The sequence below is a fragment of the Pseudorasbora parva genome, chromosome 24 (genome assembly GCF_024679245.1).
Source record: "Pseudorasbora parva isolate DD20220531a chromosome 24, ASM2467924v1, whole genome shotgun sequence".
Classification (NCBI taxonomy): Eukaryota; Metazoa; Chordata; class Actinopteri; order Cypriniformes; family Gobionidae; genus Pseudorasbora; species Pseudorasbora parva.
This window is the reverse complement of record NC_090195.1, coordinates 35,161,599-35,180,734: the sequence shown is the minus strand read 5'-3', so window position 1 is coordinate 35,180,734 and position 19,136 is coordinate 35,161,599. Positions and strand designations below refer to the sequence as shown.

Below are 19,136 nucleotides of genomic sequence, written 5' to 3'. Positions count from 1 at the left end.
GATGGAGCACCGTCCTGCTGCAGAATTTGGGCTCTTTTATGGTTGGGAATAAGAGGTAGCTAAGATTTCTTGGTATTTTAGACTATTGATGTTGCCTTCCACCCTGCAGATCTCTCACACACCCCCATACTGGATGTAACCCCAGACCATGATTTTTCCGCCACCAAACTTCACTGTTTTCTGGGTGAATCTCAGATCCATTCTGGCTCCAGTAGGTCTCCTGCAATATTTGCGGCGACTGTGGTGTAATTCAACAGAAGATTCATCTGAAAAATCCACCTTCTGCCACTTTTCCAGCGTCCATCCTTTTAGCAGGCTGTGGGCCTTGGCAAATGCCACACGGTTTTTCAATTGTCTTTTGTTTAGTGCTGGCTTCTGGGCACTGATTCGACCATGGAGGCCATTTCGAGACAGAATCTGACAAACTGTTCTGGTTGACACAGGGACTTCAGGTGACCAGGTCTCGTGGAGCTCTGCTGCAGTGGAAAATGGGCTGGCCTTGGATTTTCGAGCCAACAAACGGTCCTCTCGAGCAGTTGTCTTGCGGGGTCTGCCTGACCTGGGCTTGTCAAAAACGTCTCCAGTCTCTTCAAATCTTTTTTTTATCCTCTGTACTTGAAGCTGAGACACATTGAAGGTGTCTGCCACATCAGCAGTGTATCTGGTCTTCAGCCTTATGATAATCAAAACTTTAGTCTCTGGGTGAATCTTAGGCATGTTTGCAGAGGTCTAGTTGCAGTTGATGTGAAGGTCTAGTGTACTGGGGTTGTTTTTATACACACGTGAGACCTAATTGATCCATTATTAGTCACAGGGGAAGCTCATATGACAAGGTGACAACACTTATGTCTTTGCAAAAATTGACTCAATGGGCTTTACCAAGCTGTGAATATTAGAATACTTTTTGAAAGTTTAGTTTTTCACTGAAACATTATCACAAAAGCTGGTGGGATTAAAATGAGCCATTTCTTGTAAAAATATCTTGATTAGAAATATATTTCAGCGGCACTTTAGGTCAATTTGTACACAAGCGACAAGACTTTTGTCAGGGACTGTAGGGTTTGCCACAACTTGAGGGTGAGTAAATGATGACAATTTTCATTCCCTTTAAAGTATAATGTTTTTCAAAAACTTCTTTGTATTCAAAATATATTTCAAGCCTTGGATATTTTTAGTTTAATGGAGCAACATGAACCTCTAGGTTTCATTTAAAATCTTAATTTGGGTTGAAATTAAACAAAGTTTTTGGAACAACATGAGTATTATGACCATTTTTGGGTGAATTATCCCTTCATGCTTCATCTTTTGCAAACAATGAAAACAGCTGTGAACCGTGACTGTCAAACTGTAATTACAATAAAGCACTGTAAAAGTAACAAGGAAGTCGTCTACACAACAAGTGCACTAGTTTTCTGAAGTCATGCACTAGAATTGTGTAACACAAAGTTGAAAACCAGTTGAAATCCTTTCAGAATCATTTTTCCAGCTAATAAAAGACAAGCCAGCACAGCGGTTTACTGTTTTTACTGTAAAAGACATTACAGACCCTAAACTTTTGAACACTAGTATATGTGTAAACTTCAATAGAATTACCATTTTTGGTTTGGCTGTTCAAACTCCGTAGAGTTAATAATAAAAAACAAGTTACAATTACACTTACATAGCTAAAATCATCAGTTGCAATCGCTCAACATGGAAAAAATTAGGCATTTATCAAATTTAGTTCAAAACAATATTCAAACACAGAGATCAGATAAACTTTGGTTTCCTGTACTTGTTATGAAACCACGTAAGGGTGTTTTACAATGCACTCTGAGAGACTTTAAATCATTTTAAGAAAAGAGTTATGAATGCAAAAAGTAAATATCACAGCTGGTTGTATAAAACCTAGCAGTTCCATCACCAAACTGGTATTTGCAACAGGAACAGCAAACTTTCATTCTAAAAAAAACAACACAGCTATTTAGTATTAACAAAAGCGGCCAATGGGAGATAATCTACAAAATCATAAGTTTATGAACACTTTCTGCACTATTCAATCGTCTGGCAGCAAGTCGAATGAAGCCACATAACGACTGAATCAGCCAATCGAATGCAGTCAAGTCACTTCATTTGCTTCTCAAAATGAGATTATACTTATCTGGTTTATATTACAAGAAGCATTATGTCTAATATAACAACTGACTGAGTCTTTTATGAAACTCAAACACATCAGGTGGACAGCAGATGCTATCAAGGCAAAGTCTAAGGCTTCAACCTCCAGCTCTGCTTAAGCCCAGGCCCACTCGCCCTCCGCTATAAAGCCTCCGACGATTCACACGAGCCGCGCGTGTGCGTGTGTGTGTGTGTGTGTGTGTGTCAGTCTTGATAGAATGTGGAAAGAGTCAACAGTGGGTGGAAAGACTGTTTTAAGGTCAAACAAATCCACCAAAAATGTCTTCACACTTCTGTGATTATAGCTATAAAGTAGATGAAGAAAGGTTGAGCAGAATGAGTATTAATTTGAATTAAAAGTTGGAAAGAATTGTGCACTATATGTGCACAAGAGTTGCACCTTTTAAAAACTAGGCGAATAAAACTAGTTTCATATACTTATAAAAATGCATTTGTATCTGACAGAGAAAAGCAACATTAAAAGCATAATTACATCCTTCTCACGATGTATAATTACATCTAGCCATGCATTAAAGGATTTTAATGCACGGCGTAGAGGCGAAGAACCGCCCGACGCGAAGCGGATGGTGGTTGCCTCTAGGTCGTGCCTTAAAATCATTTAATGCATGGCTAGCCGTGGATTATCCCGCTTATACCATGGTTATTTGCAAAGTTAAAAACAAGTTAAAGCTGTAACTGATGTTTTTTAAGTGACGGGTTAAAATGACGTTGTTTTCTTACGTCTCGTTAGTACACCGTCGCTTTAAATAAAGTAGAGCCAAAGGAATGTTTTTATATGAACAAATTAGGCTACCACATTTATTTAAATTCATTATTAAAAGAGACAGACAGAGAACTGAAAGAGAAAGATCAGAGAGAGAGAGAGAGAGAGAGAGAGAGAGAGAGAGAGAGAGAGAGAGAGAGATGCGTTCGCGATCTCTTCTTTATGTCAGTCTGATTCCCTCGTTGCTTAAGCATATCGAACATAACTTAATGATTATTTAATGGATTTTTTAAAATTATTTATGAATGACAGGCAACACTGCAGTGACAAGGCAATCTTTAATCATCATTTTGTAGCCTAGTGTGAAATAAACCCCGCGTCAACCTATAAAGACACAGTACATTTAATGCATTAAATTAAATAATAATATAGGTGCTTGAGTCTGTCAGTGTAGGTGTCACGACCATCATAGACTGTAAAAAACGCACGACACACGGCAACATGTTCCGCAGCTCGGTGTCAGTGCCAGTGTGTGTCGCGATAATGTCAGTGACATGATAATGAAGACCGAATGTGCCACAGATGTGCCAATACGTGCAGTCATAGATATGTATACATATCTGTGGTTGATACTGCCAGCTGCCACTGTCACTCTGTTTGCAAGCGTAACTGTGTTACTATGGTTACCAGTAGGGGTGTAAGAAAATATCGATACACGTGAATATCGCGATATTATGTTTGGCGATACTGTATCGATTCTCAAAAACGCTGTATCGATATTTATATATTTATTTATTTACATCCAAGATTCGTGGCTTTGTGTTCGGTTTAAACCACAGACTGTATAACACCCAACCGCTAGATGGCAGTGTTATCTCAGAACGCATAACTGACGCGGAGAAGCGCAGAGTAAAAGTGCGTGCATCACTAGTGTTTACATTAGCAGACCCAGCTCTCAAGACGATAGCATTATTCCGCTCCTGCAGTATACAGAGCTGAAGTGTGGACTCATTTTGGCTTCAGCTATAAAGAAGCCACTAAGGAAATCGACAAGAAACATTTTGTTTGCAAAATAGGCCAAGTTATAATCTAATACTCGGGAAACACATTGAAACAGAGAGCTCGCTTAACATCCTGACGTCACCCGCGCTGCTGAGAAGCGTTTCGATCGAATAGACTGCACGCTTTCCTCTCAGTAACAAAATAAACACACACCAAAACTGACAGCGCGGGCAGGAGAACAAAAGATGTGGATATGATGACCAGCTCTGCAGTTCAGTAACGTTACTTGAAATAGCACTTTATACAATAGACTGCTTTATAGAAAACAGCTTTAGGCCCCGATCACACAGAGCGCGTTTTTGAGGTTCGAAAACTAGAGGCGCACTGCACTCCCTTTTTTGGTCGGCGTTTTCTCATTCAAAAATGAGCACTGCGCTTTAATGTTTCTAGGCAACCCCCGAATCACCTGTACTGTCAGTCAAATCAATGTAACGGTCAACACAACGGAAGGCCCGCCGCTTCATTCATTCGATTGGACAACAGAACATAAGCGCGATGATGTTGCGCGCTTTTCCACTCAGAGTTGACTTTTTTTCAACTTCATGCGCTCGGAGCGCTCCTTCAAAAACGCGAGGCGCAGCAAGCGGTTTAAACGCGAGGCGCCCAGGGCGCATAAGCAGCGCGCATAACGCTCTCTGCCAAACGAAATCCATTCAAAATAGGCTTCTCGCTGCAAAAACGCGTTCTGTGTGATCGGGGCTGCGGTGTTAAATATAAAACAAACAGTCATTCAGTCATGAAATGGACTGCACTTTCTGTTGTTAAATAGCCACTGCTATACTGTGAACCTTTAAAACATTTACACATAAAGAATCCTGCAGTCACTTTACATTTCCCTCAACTTAGATTGCACATTGCATATGATTAGTGATATAAATTATACTGTATTAATTAATTAAAATACTTTGTCTCGTGTTTTAGGCTTATGGTGGTGTTCTTTATTCTTTTAAATTATAAAAAACAAACACACAAAAAAGAAATATCGCAATATATTGCAATATATCGTATCGTAACCCCTGTATCGTGATACGTATTGTATCTAGGGCTGCACGTTTTCAAGTTTTTCATTAACCGTTAACCGAGGCCCTTAGCGGTTAATACTCGGTTAACCATAGTGTGCGTCAGGGTTATTTTTAGTTTATTAATTTGACGACCACCATCTCCGTAGTGAACGCGCCTATAGAGAGAAATGCATATCATGGATTACACAATCAGAGAGTAGCCTATTTCTTTTCGTTTTAAATTGTTAAAAGACATTTCAAGTTTCTTAAGATCTATTTCATGTCTGCGAGGCGTACACTGAGTTTCGATAAATTAGGATGAGATGCGCTCCAGTTCACGAGCAATGCGAGTGGGCGCCTGCACGATTAGAGCATGTAACGTTAGTAAAATATGCAGCCGAGAATGATTCACACAGACTCAGCGTTTGACTCACGCGGCTGAGCCTCTCCCGGCAGAGAGTTCAAGCATCTGTGGACTCGTCCCTTCAGCTCTGGGCATCTTGCTTTCAGTCCGCGATCAGCTTTTTTGTTTTCTTCATTACAGTTAAAGTAACGTCTGCTTTTCTCTAGTCTTTTACAAGTTTCTCACTTCAAACTTTCTTTCTTCTGATCCGTTATGCACAGCGCGCGCGGCTCGCGCTCTGCTTCTGCCCTAATGCGACTTTTAGTCCAGTGCGACTTATGTTATTTTCCTCTTCATGACGCATATTTTGACTGATGCGACTCATACTCCGGAGCGACTTATAGCCTGAAAAATGCGGTAAGCACTGCATTGCAATACTTGCATTTCGCCCCGTCACTCTCATTTTTAAAGTGCTCCCACGCTTTCTTTGCCCGCTTAGAAAGCTGGTCATGACTTCTTCTTGTGGATACTACCCTAACCCTATGGATATTACAAATGTCTGGGAGCGCTCTGTCGGTCTCTAGGGGTGCAAACATATATTACAACTAAATTCAAGGCACGTCATTGACGCCACTTAACCGAGCAAAATGTTTCACTCGGTTACGCCATTTTTTAACGGTTAATCGGTCAATCGGTTAACCATGGACACCCCTAATTGTATTGCCAGGAAAAACAATCCAAACAATCACGATTTTTAAACTTTTCATCATTAACGTTAATCAAAGCTATTATTCTAAATGTAGGCTGTCAAGAAGGAGGAAAGAGAGGCAGTGTCTCTTCAAAAAAACAGAAACAATACATAATATTACAAAAATAAAATAACGTCTGAAAAAAATGGTCTGCCATTGTCTGCGATGTTTGTTTACTGTAATATTTACCAGTAAAGAGTTGGTTATAGCTACTTAATTAATTGAATTCATAAAAACAACTTTTTGCTTTTTAATATTCAAATACACTAGTCTATATCACAGATAGTTGCGTGTTCTGAGTCAACACAATCGAGCGTAAAAATAAGAAACATATCACGGGAAAATAGTAAAACGGGAAGAAAGCGGTAAAAGAGCTAAAATACGTGAGAAACCCGGAAAAAAGGGAGGGTTGACAGCTTTGAGGTCAATGACAGCTAGCTTTTCTTAAAGAATGCACCTGAAATTTATGCAATAAACATGTTTTTGACAAATATTTCAATTTGTTTGTGGTCTATATAGGCTGCAATTAGCCTATGCGCCCGAAGCACGGCTTGAAGACCCAGTCAGTGACGTCACGATATGCCAATTTGTTTAAATTCATACCTACGTAATCACCATCACCAAAAATGTACTTTTTTGTGTATGAAAATTGGGGGGGGGGGGAAATATAGACCTACCTACCGACCCTTTTTTTTTTTTTTTTTTTTTTACTGTTACTGCAAACCAAAATATTTTTAAGGATGGCCTTATTGGAATGGGACGAAACTTGGTAAATGTTTTGGCACTTGCAGTGTGAACACACCATGGACATGATTTGAAAAGATGAAATGGTCCATGGCATTGGAAATTAATGGGAGCCAAATTTCATCTAGATTGGTTCTGCGCCTGAACAACATCTTACAGAAAGCTAATTTTTTGAGATATCAACCTCAAATTTGGAACACAACTTGTTTAGATTTATGGCTTTGATTTCCTCACAGTTTAAGAGTAAAATATGTTTTTGAATATACATTTCATATTAAACTTTTTTTAAGTTCATTTTTTAAACTTCAGCAGTAATCTGCCATGTGTCTTTAAAAAGAGATCGAACTTCAGTCTGTGCTCCAAAGCATTCAAGAATTTGATGCTCAAAAGTGGATAAATGGATTACAACAACAGCATAAAATACAATTTAGTACCATAAAAAAATTAAAAACATTAAATAAAATAAACATTATAAAACTATAGTACTTCTTTTATTTAATTGTCATTTTGGACTGCCACATGAAGAGCACCAGGGGGTTACGTGACAAGCGTATCTACATGTTTTGTTTGTATTATTATTATTTTTTTTGTGCCATTACTCACTTATCGTTTCTGCTGTTAATCAAATAAAGTATCTTTTCACACTGTCAGTCAAATATTTTAATCTATAAAAGCTTGTTTCCACCAACAAAATAAAAACAAAAAAGTAAAAAATAATTGTGAAACTCAATTCTGATGTTTTTTTCCTTACAATTGTGAGTTATAAAGTTCAACTTTTTGAGGGGAAAGAATGTGAATTTATATCTCACAGTTATGAATTAAACTCACAATTGTGGGATAAAAAGGGTAGTTGATGTGCAGAAAACAGGTTTTTTAAAACAGCCTATTTAGTGTGAAGTCTGGGGTTTGACAAAACATAAGGGGTAACTAACTTTGTCAGTTCTTTCACTGTTTTTGACCATTTTGACTGAAATGTGTCATGACAACAATTGGCAGAACTCAACACTTTTATAGTGGCTCCAAAAAAGTAAAAAATTGGAACAATTCTGAGGCAAAATCTTCCCATGTGCACATGGCTTCAGGAACATGACCTTGAATGGGGTCCTTCAGCTAATTAAAGGTGTCAGTGGAATTGCCTGATTTAAAATCAGGATATGGTGTCACACTGGAGGTCATGTTTTTCAGTGACAAAATTCCTAGGCTTTTAGAAATACGTTGATGAATAAAATGATTGGCATTTACTAAAATAGACACAATTATAAGCTTCTATCTGCTTTCTGCCGGCTTCAAAGTTTTTGTATTCCATTCGACTTTCTAAATAAATAGTTCTACAACATACACGACTTAAAAAAACACAATGTAAATGTGTTGTCACAGAATAATACTAATAATAATGTGAACAACTCAATTTTAACAACTGTCAGATAGAACCTTATAATACCAAGAGGACGGCTTATGCCTGAGGTATTTAATAACATTCGTAGTTTTAATTTATAAAAGTTGTAATGTACTGAACCATTCTTGGGTCAGTCCCACCATGGGACAATTCAAAGATTTGGCTCAAAAATGTAAAACAAATAATCTAACAAAGCAGTTTTTATATCAACAGGTCCATGTAAGACAAAGAAATGTTTAACCATTTACTGCATTTTAAATTAATATTCATTTGTATCTCGCGTGACAGTGAAAATGCCATGTCACATCAAAATGTTTGACTGCTAGGGTGAAAAGTTATTTTAATCGAATAATCAATTAAAATAACTTTTCACCCTAGCAGTCAAACATTTCAATCTATAGACGTTTATTTCCACCACAGAATAAAACAAAAGTAAAAGATATTTGTGACTTTTTCCCCCTCACAATTGCGAGTTATAAAGTCCGATTCTGAGGGAAAACTATGTGAATTTCTCTCTCACAGTTCTGAATTGCACTCGCAATTGTAAGAAAATGTCAGAATTGTGGAAAAAAAAAGTCAGGAAATAATAGTTTTCTGCTATTATTCAAAGTAACTTTTCACCCTATCACTTATTTTCACCATAGAATGTTAAATTTAAGAATATAAATGAGACAATTCTGATTTTTTTCTCTCGTAATTGCAACTTATAGTCTAACTCTGAGGAAAAAATATTTTTCCTACAATGTTAATTTATCTCACAGTTCTGAATTAAACTCACGGTTTTGTAAGAAAATGTCAGAATTGTGAAATAAAGTCACAAAATTATTAATAAACTAAAATAATGTTTCACCCTAACAGTCAAATATTTGAATCTATAATAATAATAATAATGATAATAATAATGTTCGATTTATATAGCGCTTTTCTAGACACCCAAAGCGCTTGACATAGAAGGGGGGAATCTCCTCAAGCACCACCTGGATGATGCGACGGCAGCCATATTGCTCCAGAACGCTCGCCACACTACAGCTGATTGGTGGAGAGGAGACCGAGTGATGAAGCCAATCAGGATAGGGATGATTGAATGAATCTAAACATGCTTGTTTCCACCAACAGAATAAAACAAATGTAAAAAATAATTGTGACTTTCCCCTCACAATTGCAAATTATAAAGTTCAATTCTGAGGGGGAAAAGTCAGCACACATTCTCTCACATTTTTTAATTTATTCTTTACAAAAAAAAGTAAGAACTGTAAGCAACTGTAAGAAAATATTAGAATTGTGAGATGGAAAAGTCGCAAATTACCCTTTATTTTTCAGTGGTGGACACAAGCTTCTATACGATTCGACTCATCATTCTCAAGAGTCTCGATTCAAACGGATTTGATTCAGTTCTCAAGTCTCGATTCAAACGGATTTGACTCATCGTTCTTGAGTCAAGAGTATCAATTCAAACGGATTCGACTCATCGTTCTCAAGAGTCTCGAATGAAATGGATTCAACTCATCGTTCTTGAGTCAAAAGTATCGATTCAAACGGATTCGACTCATCGTTTTTGAGTCAAGAGTATCGATTCAAACGGATTCGACTCATCGTTCTTGAGTCAAGAGTATCGATTCAAACGGATTCGACTCATCGTTCTTGAGTCAAGAGTATCGATTCAAACGGATCCGACTCATTGTTCTTGAGTCAAGAGTATCGATTCAAACGGATCCGACTCATTGTTCTTGAGTCAAGAGTATCGATTCAAACGGATTCGACTCATTGTTCGAACCGACTCAAACAAGTTCTTACCGACCACATGTTGTACTCTGTCCGATTACACAGCATTTACAAAATCATGTGTAGCTACTAACCCTCCTGAAACACAACAACACGCTCTCTGCATACTCAGTAACGGGTGACCGTAAAACACTGAATAATCGTGAATGACTCGTTCTTACCTGACGTCCGGGCTGGGGCTCAGGGACTTCCTGTAGGGGCTCCTGGAGCGTCTGCGCTGGGCGAACGGGCTGCCGGTAATCTCGCCCTGCTCGTAGGGCCCGTAGCTCGGGGATCTCCGCCAGTACGGGCTGGACGGCGAGCGCTTCCTCTTACTACTCGAGTACGAACTCGGTGACTTCGAGACGTTGTAGGCACCGTAAAGCTCTGCGTCCCGACCGTAGTAGTTCGAGCTAGGAGACAGCCTCCGCGGGCTCCTCCTGGAAATGAACTGGTAGTTTGTGTTCGGGGACTGGTATCCATAGGAATAAGACGTCCCGTAGGGACTTTCCGCTGCTTTGAAGCTCGGACTGCTCCTCCGGTAGGCCCGGAGTTCCTCCCGTTCGTCCCGGTACGCCTGTGGCGGTTCCCTATACGCAGAAGGGGGGTCCTTCTCCGATTTGGATTTGCTTTTGTGTCGCTTTGACTCCTTTTTGTCCGCTTGGGACGCGGCTGGAGGCTTCCTGCCGTTGCTGTCGTGGTTTCTAACGTCCTGCTCCCGGTTGGACCGGTTCCTCTTCATCTCCTTCTCCTGCCGGCCTTTCTCCGCCGATGCCCCGGTTCCGTCTCTCCTCCGTGAGGAGGCGTTCTGCTCCCTCCCGCCGCCGTAGCTCGAGTCCTGAAGCTCGGCTTCGCTCAGCCGCTCCACCGAGAGCGTGTCGGTTCTGGGCGACGGGCTACCGGAGAAGCGCTCGGACTGCGAGCTCACATCGTCGTACTCCACCAAAGTCCGTACATCTCCGTCATAAACCACCTCTTGCTGCTGCCACGACTGCTGCTGCTTCTCCCGGGCGTGCTTGTGCTTCTTTCTCCGGGAGGACGACGACGAGGACCGGCCTTTCTCCCGGTGCCGCTCCCGGTGGCTCTTGCTCCGTCTCGCCTCGCGCTGGCTCCTTTGTGGCGGCGGGCTTCTCCCTCGGCCCTCGCGGGGAATGATCTCCGGGTTAGGCATTTAATATCCCACTTTTATCCACTCGTGTTTCAGTACAAACAAAGCAAAACATTTGAACCCCACTTTAAGCGCTAGTTAGCACCGCTAGCATCCGAGCGACCGTTATCATCCAGATCTCATCGAATCCATTGCATCTAAACATCCCGACGCACATCAATCGGATAAATTATCGAAAAGGCTCGGAGATGTCAAGTTATAATCCAGTTCCGCGCGTATGATGAAGAGCTTGTGTTAGCAGCCCGTGCTAACTTAGCAAACAACCGCCGTTAAATAAACCTCCATGGCCCGGGTAGCGCGCTCCTCTGAGTGACGGGTTAAAAACGTGTTGTTTTCTGCGCCTGGTGAGATCTCTGAAGGGAATATCCCATCGAAAATGTCAGCTAAATCCACACATACTTATGCGGGGCTGAAACTTCTTCTCGCCCTCTCACACCGACTCACTAACAAGGAAGTAGCCCGCATGCTAGATCAGCGCGGAGTTCAGCTCGGCAGATTCCACACAATAGAGGAAAACAAAAAATCGGTTTAGCCTAAAGACGTGCGCTCGTGTAACATTTTTACCTACATAGAATCTCTACGAAAACGCTAAATAAATCAGCTTGTGACGGGGCTAAATTAAGCTGTAATCATTCAATGTGTAAAAACAAAAGTTGCGAATCACACACGCCACTAGGCCTTTGCTCTCCGAGGCCTTCATTAAGTAAATCTTGCAGTCACGTGCCGCAAGCAGCAGAGGGCGCCACCACGTGCCTCCGTTTGCACACGTGAGCTTTAAATCTATGCAACAGTTGAGAAATTAATTTCCCTGTTATAATTTTGCTTTATAATAATAGTTGGTGGTTATTGATCTCGTATAATCACTTGTATAGTTGCTCTTTTATATCAAGATGATCATTTGACTTATTCTGTTTTTGACTTTTGGTTGATCTGCTGGTGCATAAACAAGTGAATAAATGCTTAGTTCCATTTGCTGATTAAATGCTTGTCAAAATATTGATAACTATCATCCACTTACTTTGCAATAAAGTTTTCTTTTAATAATAAAAAAATGTTTTACTTATAGTTTGAGGCATAAGAAATTAATAATTTCAGTCAAAATGGGATTTTTGTCCTTCAGTTTAAGTCGGGATATGATTTATTAATAATAATAATTAACAATAATCTTAACATAGTCATCACATAAGAGTAAATCATTTATATAAAAATGCAAGTAAGAGAAAATAACATTATAAAAAACAATATTTATTTTATTTTAAAACATATATATATATGTATTAATTAAAATAAAACAAATTGTTGTTTTACATGTCATTTTACTAACAAATAAAAACCTGCTTTAAGGACGCAAACTATTATAAAATGTATTTAAATAATTAGATTTAGACAAATGCCTTTACAGCTTTTACAAGTTTAGATTGACAGTGGCTAATACAAAATACTATACTTTTACTGTATAATATTTACTGTACACTGTAAAAAATATTGTTGGTTTTACTTTAAAAAGTAAGTAACCTGGTTGCCTTAAAATGTGTTAATTGAAATTAAAATTGTGAGTTCATGCAATTAACATTTTAATCTACAAACTTTATTCAAATATTATTAAAATATTTTGTAAGCATATTGGGTAATTGTGTGTGTTTTATTTCTGATGACGCAGCCAAATTGTGTTATTTTCATGATTTATCACAGTATTTATGTGGTTCATATACAATAATATTTTAAGTTTCTATTTATTAAACTCATTTCCTTCATTGTATCAACTCAAATATTTTATTTCAATGAACTCAAAATTATAAGGCAACCGGGTTACTTACTTTTTTAAGTTAAACCAACAATATTTTTTTACAGTGCATGAAAATAGCACTATTTGGCATGTTTCACTGCACCATCACAATTAAAACACACAATATTACCCAATATGCTTCTTTAAAAAAATAAAATATTTTAATAATACTTGAATAAAGGTTGTCGAGTCTCAAAAATGTTCATTGTATTAACTCAAATTTTTAATTTCTACGAACTCAAAATTTTAAGGCAACCAGGTAACTTTTGTAACACCAGTGTGGCTGTGGTTACCATTATAAAGGGTTGTTATAGCAACCGGACTGATCCCAGTTCTTACAGGGACCACACACACAATGAAATAATATAAATATAAAAGCACAAATAATGCTGTAATTTTAATATATTTCAAGGTTTGTTTTATATCTGAATCTGAAATACTATAGACAACTGAAAATAAACTATACAGTATTTCTGCTCACTATTTTTAACGGAACACCCTGCGAGTTCTCAACACACACACACACACACACACACACACACACACACACACACACACACACACACACACACACACACACACACACATACACATACACAAACTCACTCGCACACACACACATACTCACTCACTCACTCACGCACGCACGCACGCACACACACACACACACACACACACACACACACACACACACATACACGCACACACTCACTCACACACACACACACTCGCGCGCACACACACACACACAATCACTCATGCACACACACACTCACTCACACACTCGCACACACTCACTCACTGACACACTCCCACACACACTTACTCACTCACTCACTCACACACAAACAGACACACGCACACACACACACTCACTCACTCACTCACTTACACACTCGCGCACACACACACACACACACACACACCAACAGGATAAAGCCTTTGTGAGCAGAAATAGCACCATGACAGAAATTATTAATTGAAACATGCTCAAGAATAAGCTGTGTTTGCTACTAAAGTCTCGCATATACACCGCTGTTAGGGGTTGATCAGATTTTTATGTTTTTAGAAGAAGTTTCTGCTCACCAAGGCTGCATTTATTTTATTAAAAAATACAACAAAACAACAACAACAAAAACCCAGCAATATTCTGCAGTATTCCTCCAGTGTACCCTCTCGCAAAACCATCCTCAGAATATTTCCCCCGTTCATTAGAGAGCCGTTGTGCTGACAGACGGGAGACCTGAACACTTATCCCGTGCCGAAACCACCGAGTGATGGGTTGAAAGTGCTGCAATTGAATTGAACTGATGGATCCTGGAAGAGCCTTAATCAAAGACTAAAAGCATCTTTACACAGCCGAGTTAAAGGGACAGTTCATCCAAAAATGAAAATGACCCCATGATGATCCCATGATCTATCATCATTTGTCATCCTAGGTGTGTATGGCACTCTTCTTACAGATGAACACAATCAGAGCTATATTAAAAATGTTGGAGCGTTGCTATTGAGGAACTGAAAACCACTGACCAACACACACACCTGCTCTAAAGTCAATAGTGCAGTATTACTGTGTTATTTAAAGGATGTGTTAGTAATATGGGCCTATAGGCGGAGCACAACATGCATACACACACTGATTATTAAACACACGCTCTGATTATTACACACACACACACACACACACACACACACACACACACACACACACACACACACACACACAGCCCCTAAACCTACCTATCACAGGAAACATTCTGCATTTTTACTTTCTAAAAAAACTCATCCTGTGCGATTTATAAGCATTTTGAAAAGTGGGGACATGTCCTCATATTTCACCCTCTCCTTGTCATACCCGTGTCATACACATTTGTGTCCTCATATGTCACAAAAACATACCCCCCCCCCCCACACACACACACACACACACAAAATATTAAAAATAAAAGGCTTCCTCTCTGGAGAAGCGTTCAGTCTCTCCTCATGTCAATAGTGAGTCCGCTCATGGCTCGAGCACAACTGCCTTTCAAAGGGAAAGGGAGGGGATAGTTCACTAAAAATGAGTGTGAGGGTGTCCGAGATGTAGGTGTGTTTGTTTCGAACACAAATGAAGATTTTTAACTTGCTTGTATAATGCATGTCAATGGGGTGTATTTCTATGAGAGTAAAAAACACACAGACATACGAATCCATATTAAACCCTGAGGCTCGTGGAGACACACTGATGTCTGAAGACACGAAACGATCGCTTTCTGCGAGAAACTCAACAGTATTTGTGTTATTTTTTACCTCAAATACAACACTGTGTCATACAGCCGTCCCCACGCCATCACTTCAAGCTATGGATGCATATCAATGGGATAGAAGCGGCAGAAGTGATCTCTTGTGAGTATCTCTACGGCATATCGTGTAATTTGACCCCACTTGCCGGAAGTGATGGCGCGGGAACGGCTGTATGACACAGTGCTGTATTTAACACAAATACTGTTGAGTTTCTGGCAGAAAGCGATCGTTTCGAGTCTTAAGACATCAATGTGTCTCCACGAGCCTCAGGGTTTAATATGTTTTTTACTCTCATAGAAATATGCATTATTGGTTTTTAATCAGTGTTCATCACCATGGTAACTGACAGCTGGAGCCGGTTTTATTCTGGGTTAGCGATCGCAAACCTGAACTGGACCAATCAGCTGCAAGCAAAGATGCAATAAAGCCACACCCCCTGTATCTCGTTCCAAATTAAAGCAGTTTAATGAAAAAACTTGTGCATCTTTTGGTGCTAATTATTTATTATACGAATTAAATCACTTTGAATTCATATAATATGTTCATATAAATAATATATTAATTGACAAGTAGCCAAATAGTAATATAAATATAATACATCCATTCATAATTCTTTTAAACAGTGTGTATTAATTTGAGCTGTTTGTGAACCTGTAATTATTAGGCTTATGTCTTTGATTCACATCATGCTTTGATATAGTCAGATATTCTTTCATCTGCTTCTCAAACTGAAGTGTTTATTCCTGCCTTGTAAACGCATTTAATTTCATGATCATTTTCAAAACGATCTCTCAATCTTCAGAAGAGAAGAGACTCAAACGGGCGCTGTGATTGGCTGTTTGCCGTTCGTGTCACACTTTCAGGAGCACGCGCTTCAGAGTTGATCGCTAACTCTGGATTAAACCTGAGTTGACGGAGAAAGTTTATACCGAGCTTTGAGAAGCGGTTGAACTTGGTTGGATTTATCTGGATTTGTTAACTCTAAACCTAGCTAGCTTCATGCAACAGGCCTCTAGGGGTCAGCAGATAAACATCACAGTCTTATTTTTGGGTGAACTCTCCCTTTAGCAGTGGATTCAAGAGCTCAGACCATGAGCTCAGATCAGTGAAATAGGCTCTTAATGCTGCTCAGATGTGGCATTAATGCGTTTACACAGCACTTTGAACTGCATACTGTGATACAAGGGCTTGAGGTGGGTCAAAGCAGGCATAATCTCGTCTGGCTTTTATGCTTTATTGCCTCTTTACACTGTATTTTGAGCAGAGCAGCCTTAACTCGGCTGTGTAAACACCTTGCCAGGGGCCTGTACCATGAAGCTGGGGCCTGTACCATGAAGCTGGTTTAGCTGGCTAGCCTGATTTGTTTAAGCTTAGTTTGTGCCAATCCTGGGTTTTAGGTACCATTAAAGTGGTTTGGCTTTTAGCTGTGTTCATCGCCATAGTAACTTATGCTCCACGGCTAACCTGCTCCAGGGCAGGTTATGTTCTGGATTAGAGATCTCAAACTGAAATTGGGCCAATCAGCTGTGAGTAAAGTGACACACCTCTGATGCAGTAAAGCCACTCCCCCTGTTTCTGCTCCAAATTAAAGGTCATTACATAGCAAATGGTTTTTAAAGACTAAAGCGTCTTGCTTTTAACAATGCTTATTTATAATAATATTAATTTTGAATGATTTACTTATAATTTATGTAATTATTATACCTTAAATCAATTACACATTTATCATTTTAGTTAATCAATCATTAATAGGCACTTTGTTAAAATTAATACATAAGTCATATAAATAACATCACCTGCATAAAGTCATATGGACAAAGTTTTAAAATCAATAAATAAAAATAGCCTATAAAAAAAAGATGCTCACTGAGCTTAAATGTTTTATTTTCTCTATATCAACTAAACTAACTTCATAACTTTTACTTGCATTGACGTATACAATTTTTTCTTAAAGTTGTCCTCTTTCATAAACAGCTTTTCTTCTTGCTGTGTATTTTTTTTATTTTTTATTCTTAATATTTTTCAATCATGCAATATTCTGCAGAAGAGAGAAATTAATCTCACTGATTGTCTCGCGAGAAGTGAATCTCAGTTCCACAGCGTGTGATTGGCTGTTCACTGCTGATGTCACAGCTAAACTCCTGAAGTCAGGATCAAAGCCTGAGTTGACAAAGAAAGCTGATGATCAGCATCATGGGACCAACAAAGCCTTAATACAATGGTTTGGTTTTGTCAACTCGAAACTAATCCTTTAACCCTGAGTTTGTTAAACTACCATCATGGTACAGGCCCCTGGTTTAGCTGGCTAGCCAGATTTGTTTAAGCTTAGTTTGTGCCAATCCTGGGTTTTAGGTACCATTGAAGTGGTTTGGCTTTTAGCTGTGTTCATCGCCATAGTAACTTACGCTCCACAGCTAACCTGCTCTGGGGCAGGTTATGTTCTGGATTAGAGATCTCAAACTGAAATTGGACCAATCAGCTGTGAGTAAAGTGACACATCTCTGATTCAATAAAGTCACTCCCCCTGTTTCTGCTCCAAATTATAGGTCACTACATAGCAAATGGTTTTTAAAGACTTTTAAAGACTCTGGCTTTTAACAATGCTAATTTATAAAAAATAATAATTTTGAATGATTTAGATAATTTATGTAATAATTATACCCTTAATCAATTACACATTTATCATTTTAGTTTAATCAATCATTAATAGGCACTTTGTTAAAATTAATATAAATGGCCTACATAAGGTCATATAAATAAGCTTTAAAATCAATAAATAAAACTTAAAAAAAGAAGCTTACTGAGTTTAAATGTTCAATTTTCTCTATATCAACTAAACTAACTAACATAACATTACTAACATAACTTTTACTTACTATTTTTTCTTTAAGTTGTCCTCTTTCGTCTTGCTGTTTTTTTTATTCTTAATTTTTTTCAATCATGTAATATTCTACAGAAGAGAGAAATTAATCTCACTGCTTGTCGCGCGAGAAGTGAATCTCAGTTCCACTGCGTGTGATTGGCTGTTCACTGCTGATGTCACAGCGTGTGATTGGCTGTTCACTGCTGATGTCACAGCTAAACTCCTGAACTCAGGATCAAAGCCTGAGTTGACGATCAGTATCATGGGACCAACAAAGCCTTAATACATACAATGGTTTGGTTTTGTCAACTTAAAACTAATCCTGTAACTCTGAGTTTGTTAAACTACCATCATGGTACAGACCCCTGCTTTAACAGGGTTTCTGAAGGGAACAACATGTCCGCTTGTTCTCTAAATGTAAATGTCTAAGCACATATAAAGAGTTTTATTAGTCACACTTAAACATTCGAGAACACAATGCCCAACAGATCCTCCATCACTTTTAAATTAATCTCACAAACAATATCTTAAAGTTTGAGATGAGAAATCTTCTGAAAGTGATTTTATGATTAAAACAAGAGCAAATTTCTTCCAATGGGTTTATAAAAAAGCAACTTAATTCAAATGGAAGTCATTTTCATACCTAATGACAGATATATGCTCTTGATTTAAGCTTATTTGGTTAAATATCTCAGAAAACAAGACAAAAGTTCTTCAATTTTGCATGTCATTAATGTTAAAAAAAAGTGTGTTTAAAAATGTTTCACCAAAAATTTGAGTAAATCTTAGTAAATGTATTAGAGTGCATGTGATTTAATATAGGGCCGTATGAAATCTTATTTTCTTGTTTTATTTTGTTTTAATTGTTCTGTTGCTTTACTGCTCAGATTAAATGTGACTGGCTCTCGTTCCTCTTCTGAACACAAATGAAGTGATGAAATGGGAAAGATTTCTGTCCCTCCATTGACAGACTAAGCAACTTCCACTGACGCTTCAGAAAAGAAGAGATCCTAAAACTGACCCATACGGAGCGAGCGGATTATTCCAGATGTTCTGAGGAGACTCGATGGCTTTATATGCTGAAGGAAAGTCTGACGAGTTT

At 38.6% G+C, this 19,136-nt stretch overlaps 1 protein-coding gene across 2 annotated transcripts in view; it reads right to left on the bottom strand.

Annotated features, from left to right (window-relative positions):
* The window catches only part of cdk13 (cyclin dependent kinase 13), a 46,592-nt gene extending 34,766 nt beyond the window's left edge, over positions 1 to 11,826 (bottom strand). Inside the window, exon 1 of one of the 2 annotated variants that reach the window (XM_067435588.1) lies at positions 10,117 to 11,826. In XM_067435588.1, the coding sequence (XP_067291689.1) occupies positions 10,117 to 11,105 (989 nt within the window). In that variant the 5' untranslated portion in view covers positions 11,106 to 11,826. The remainder of the gene's footprint in view (positions 1 to 10,116) is intronic. The other variant, XM_067435587.1, reaches the window with a different exon arrangement.
* Between the last annotated feature and the right edge of the window lie 7,310 nt (positions 11,827 to 19,136).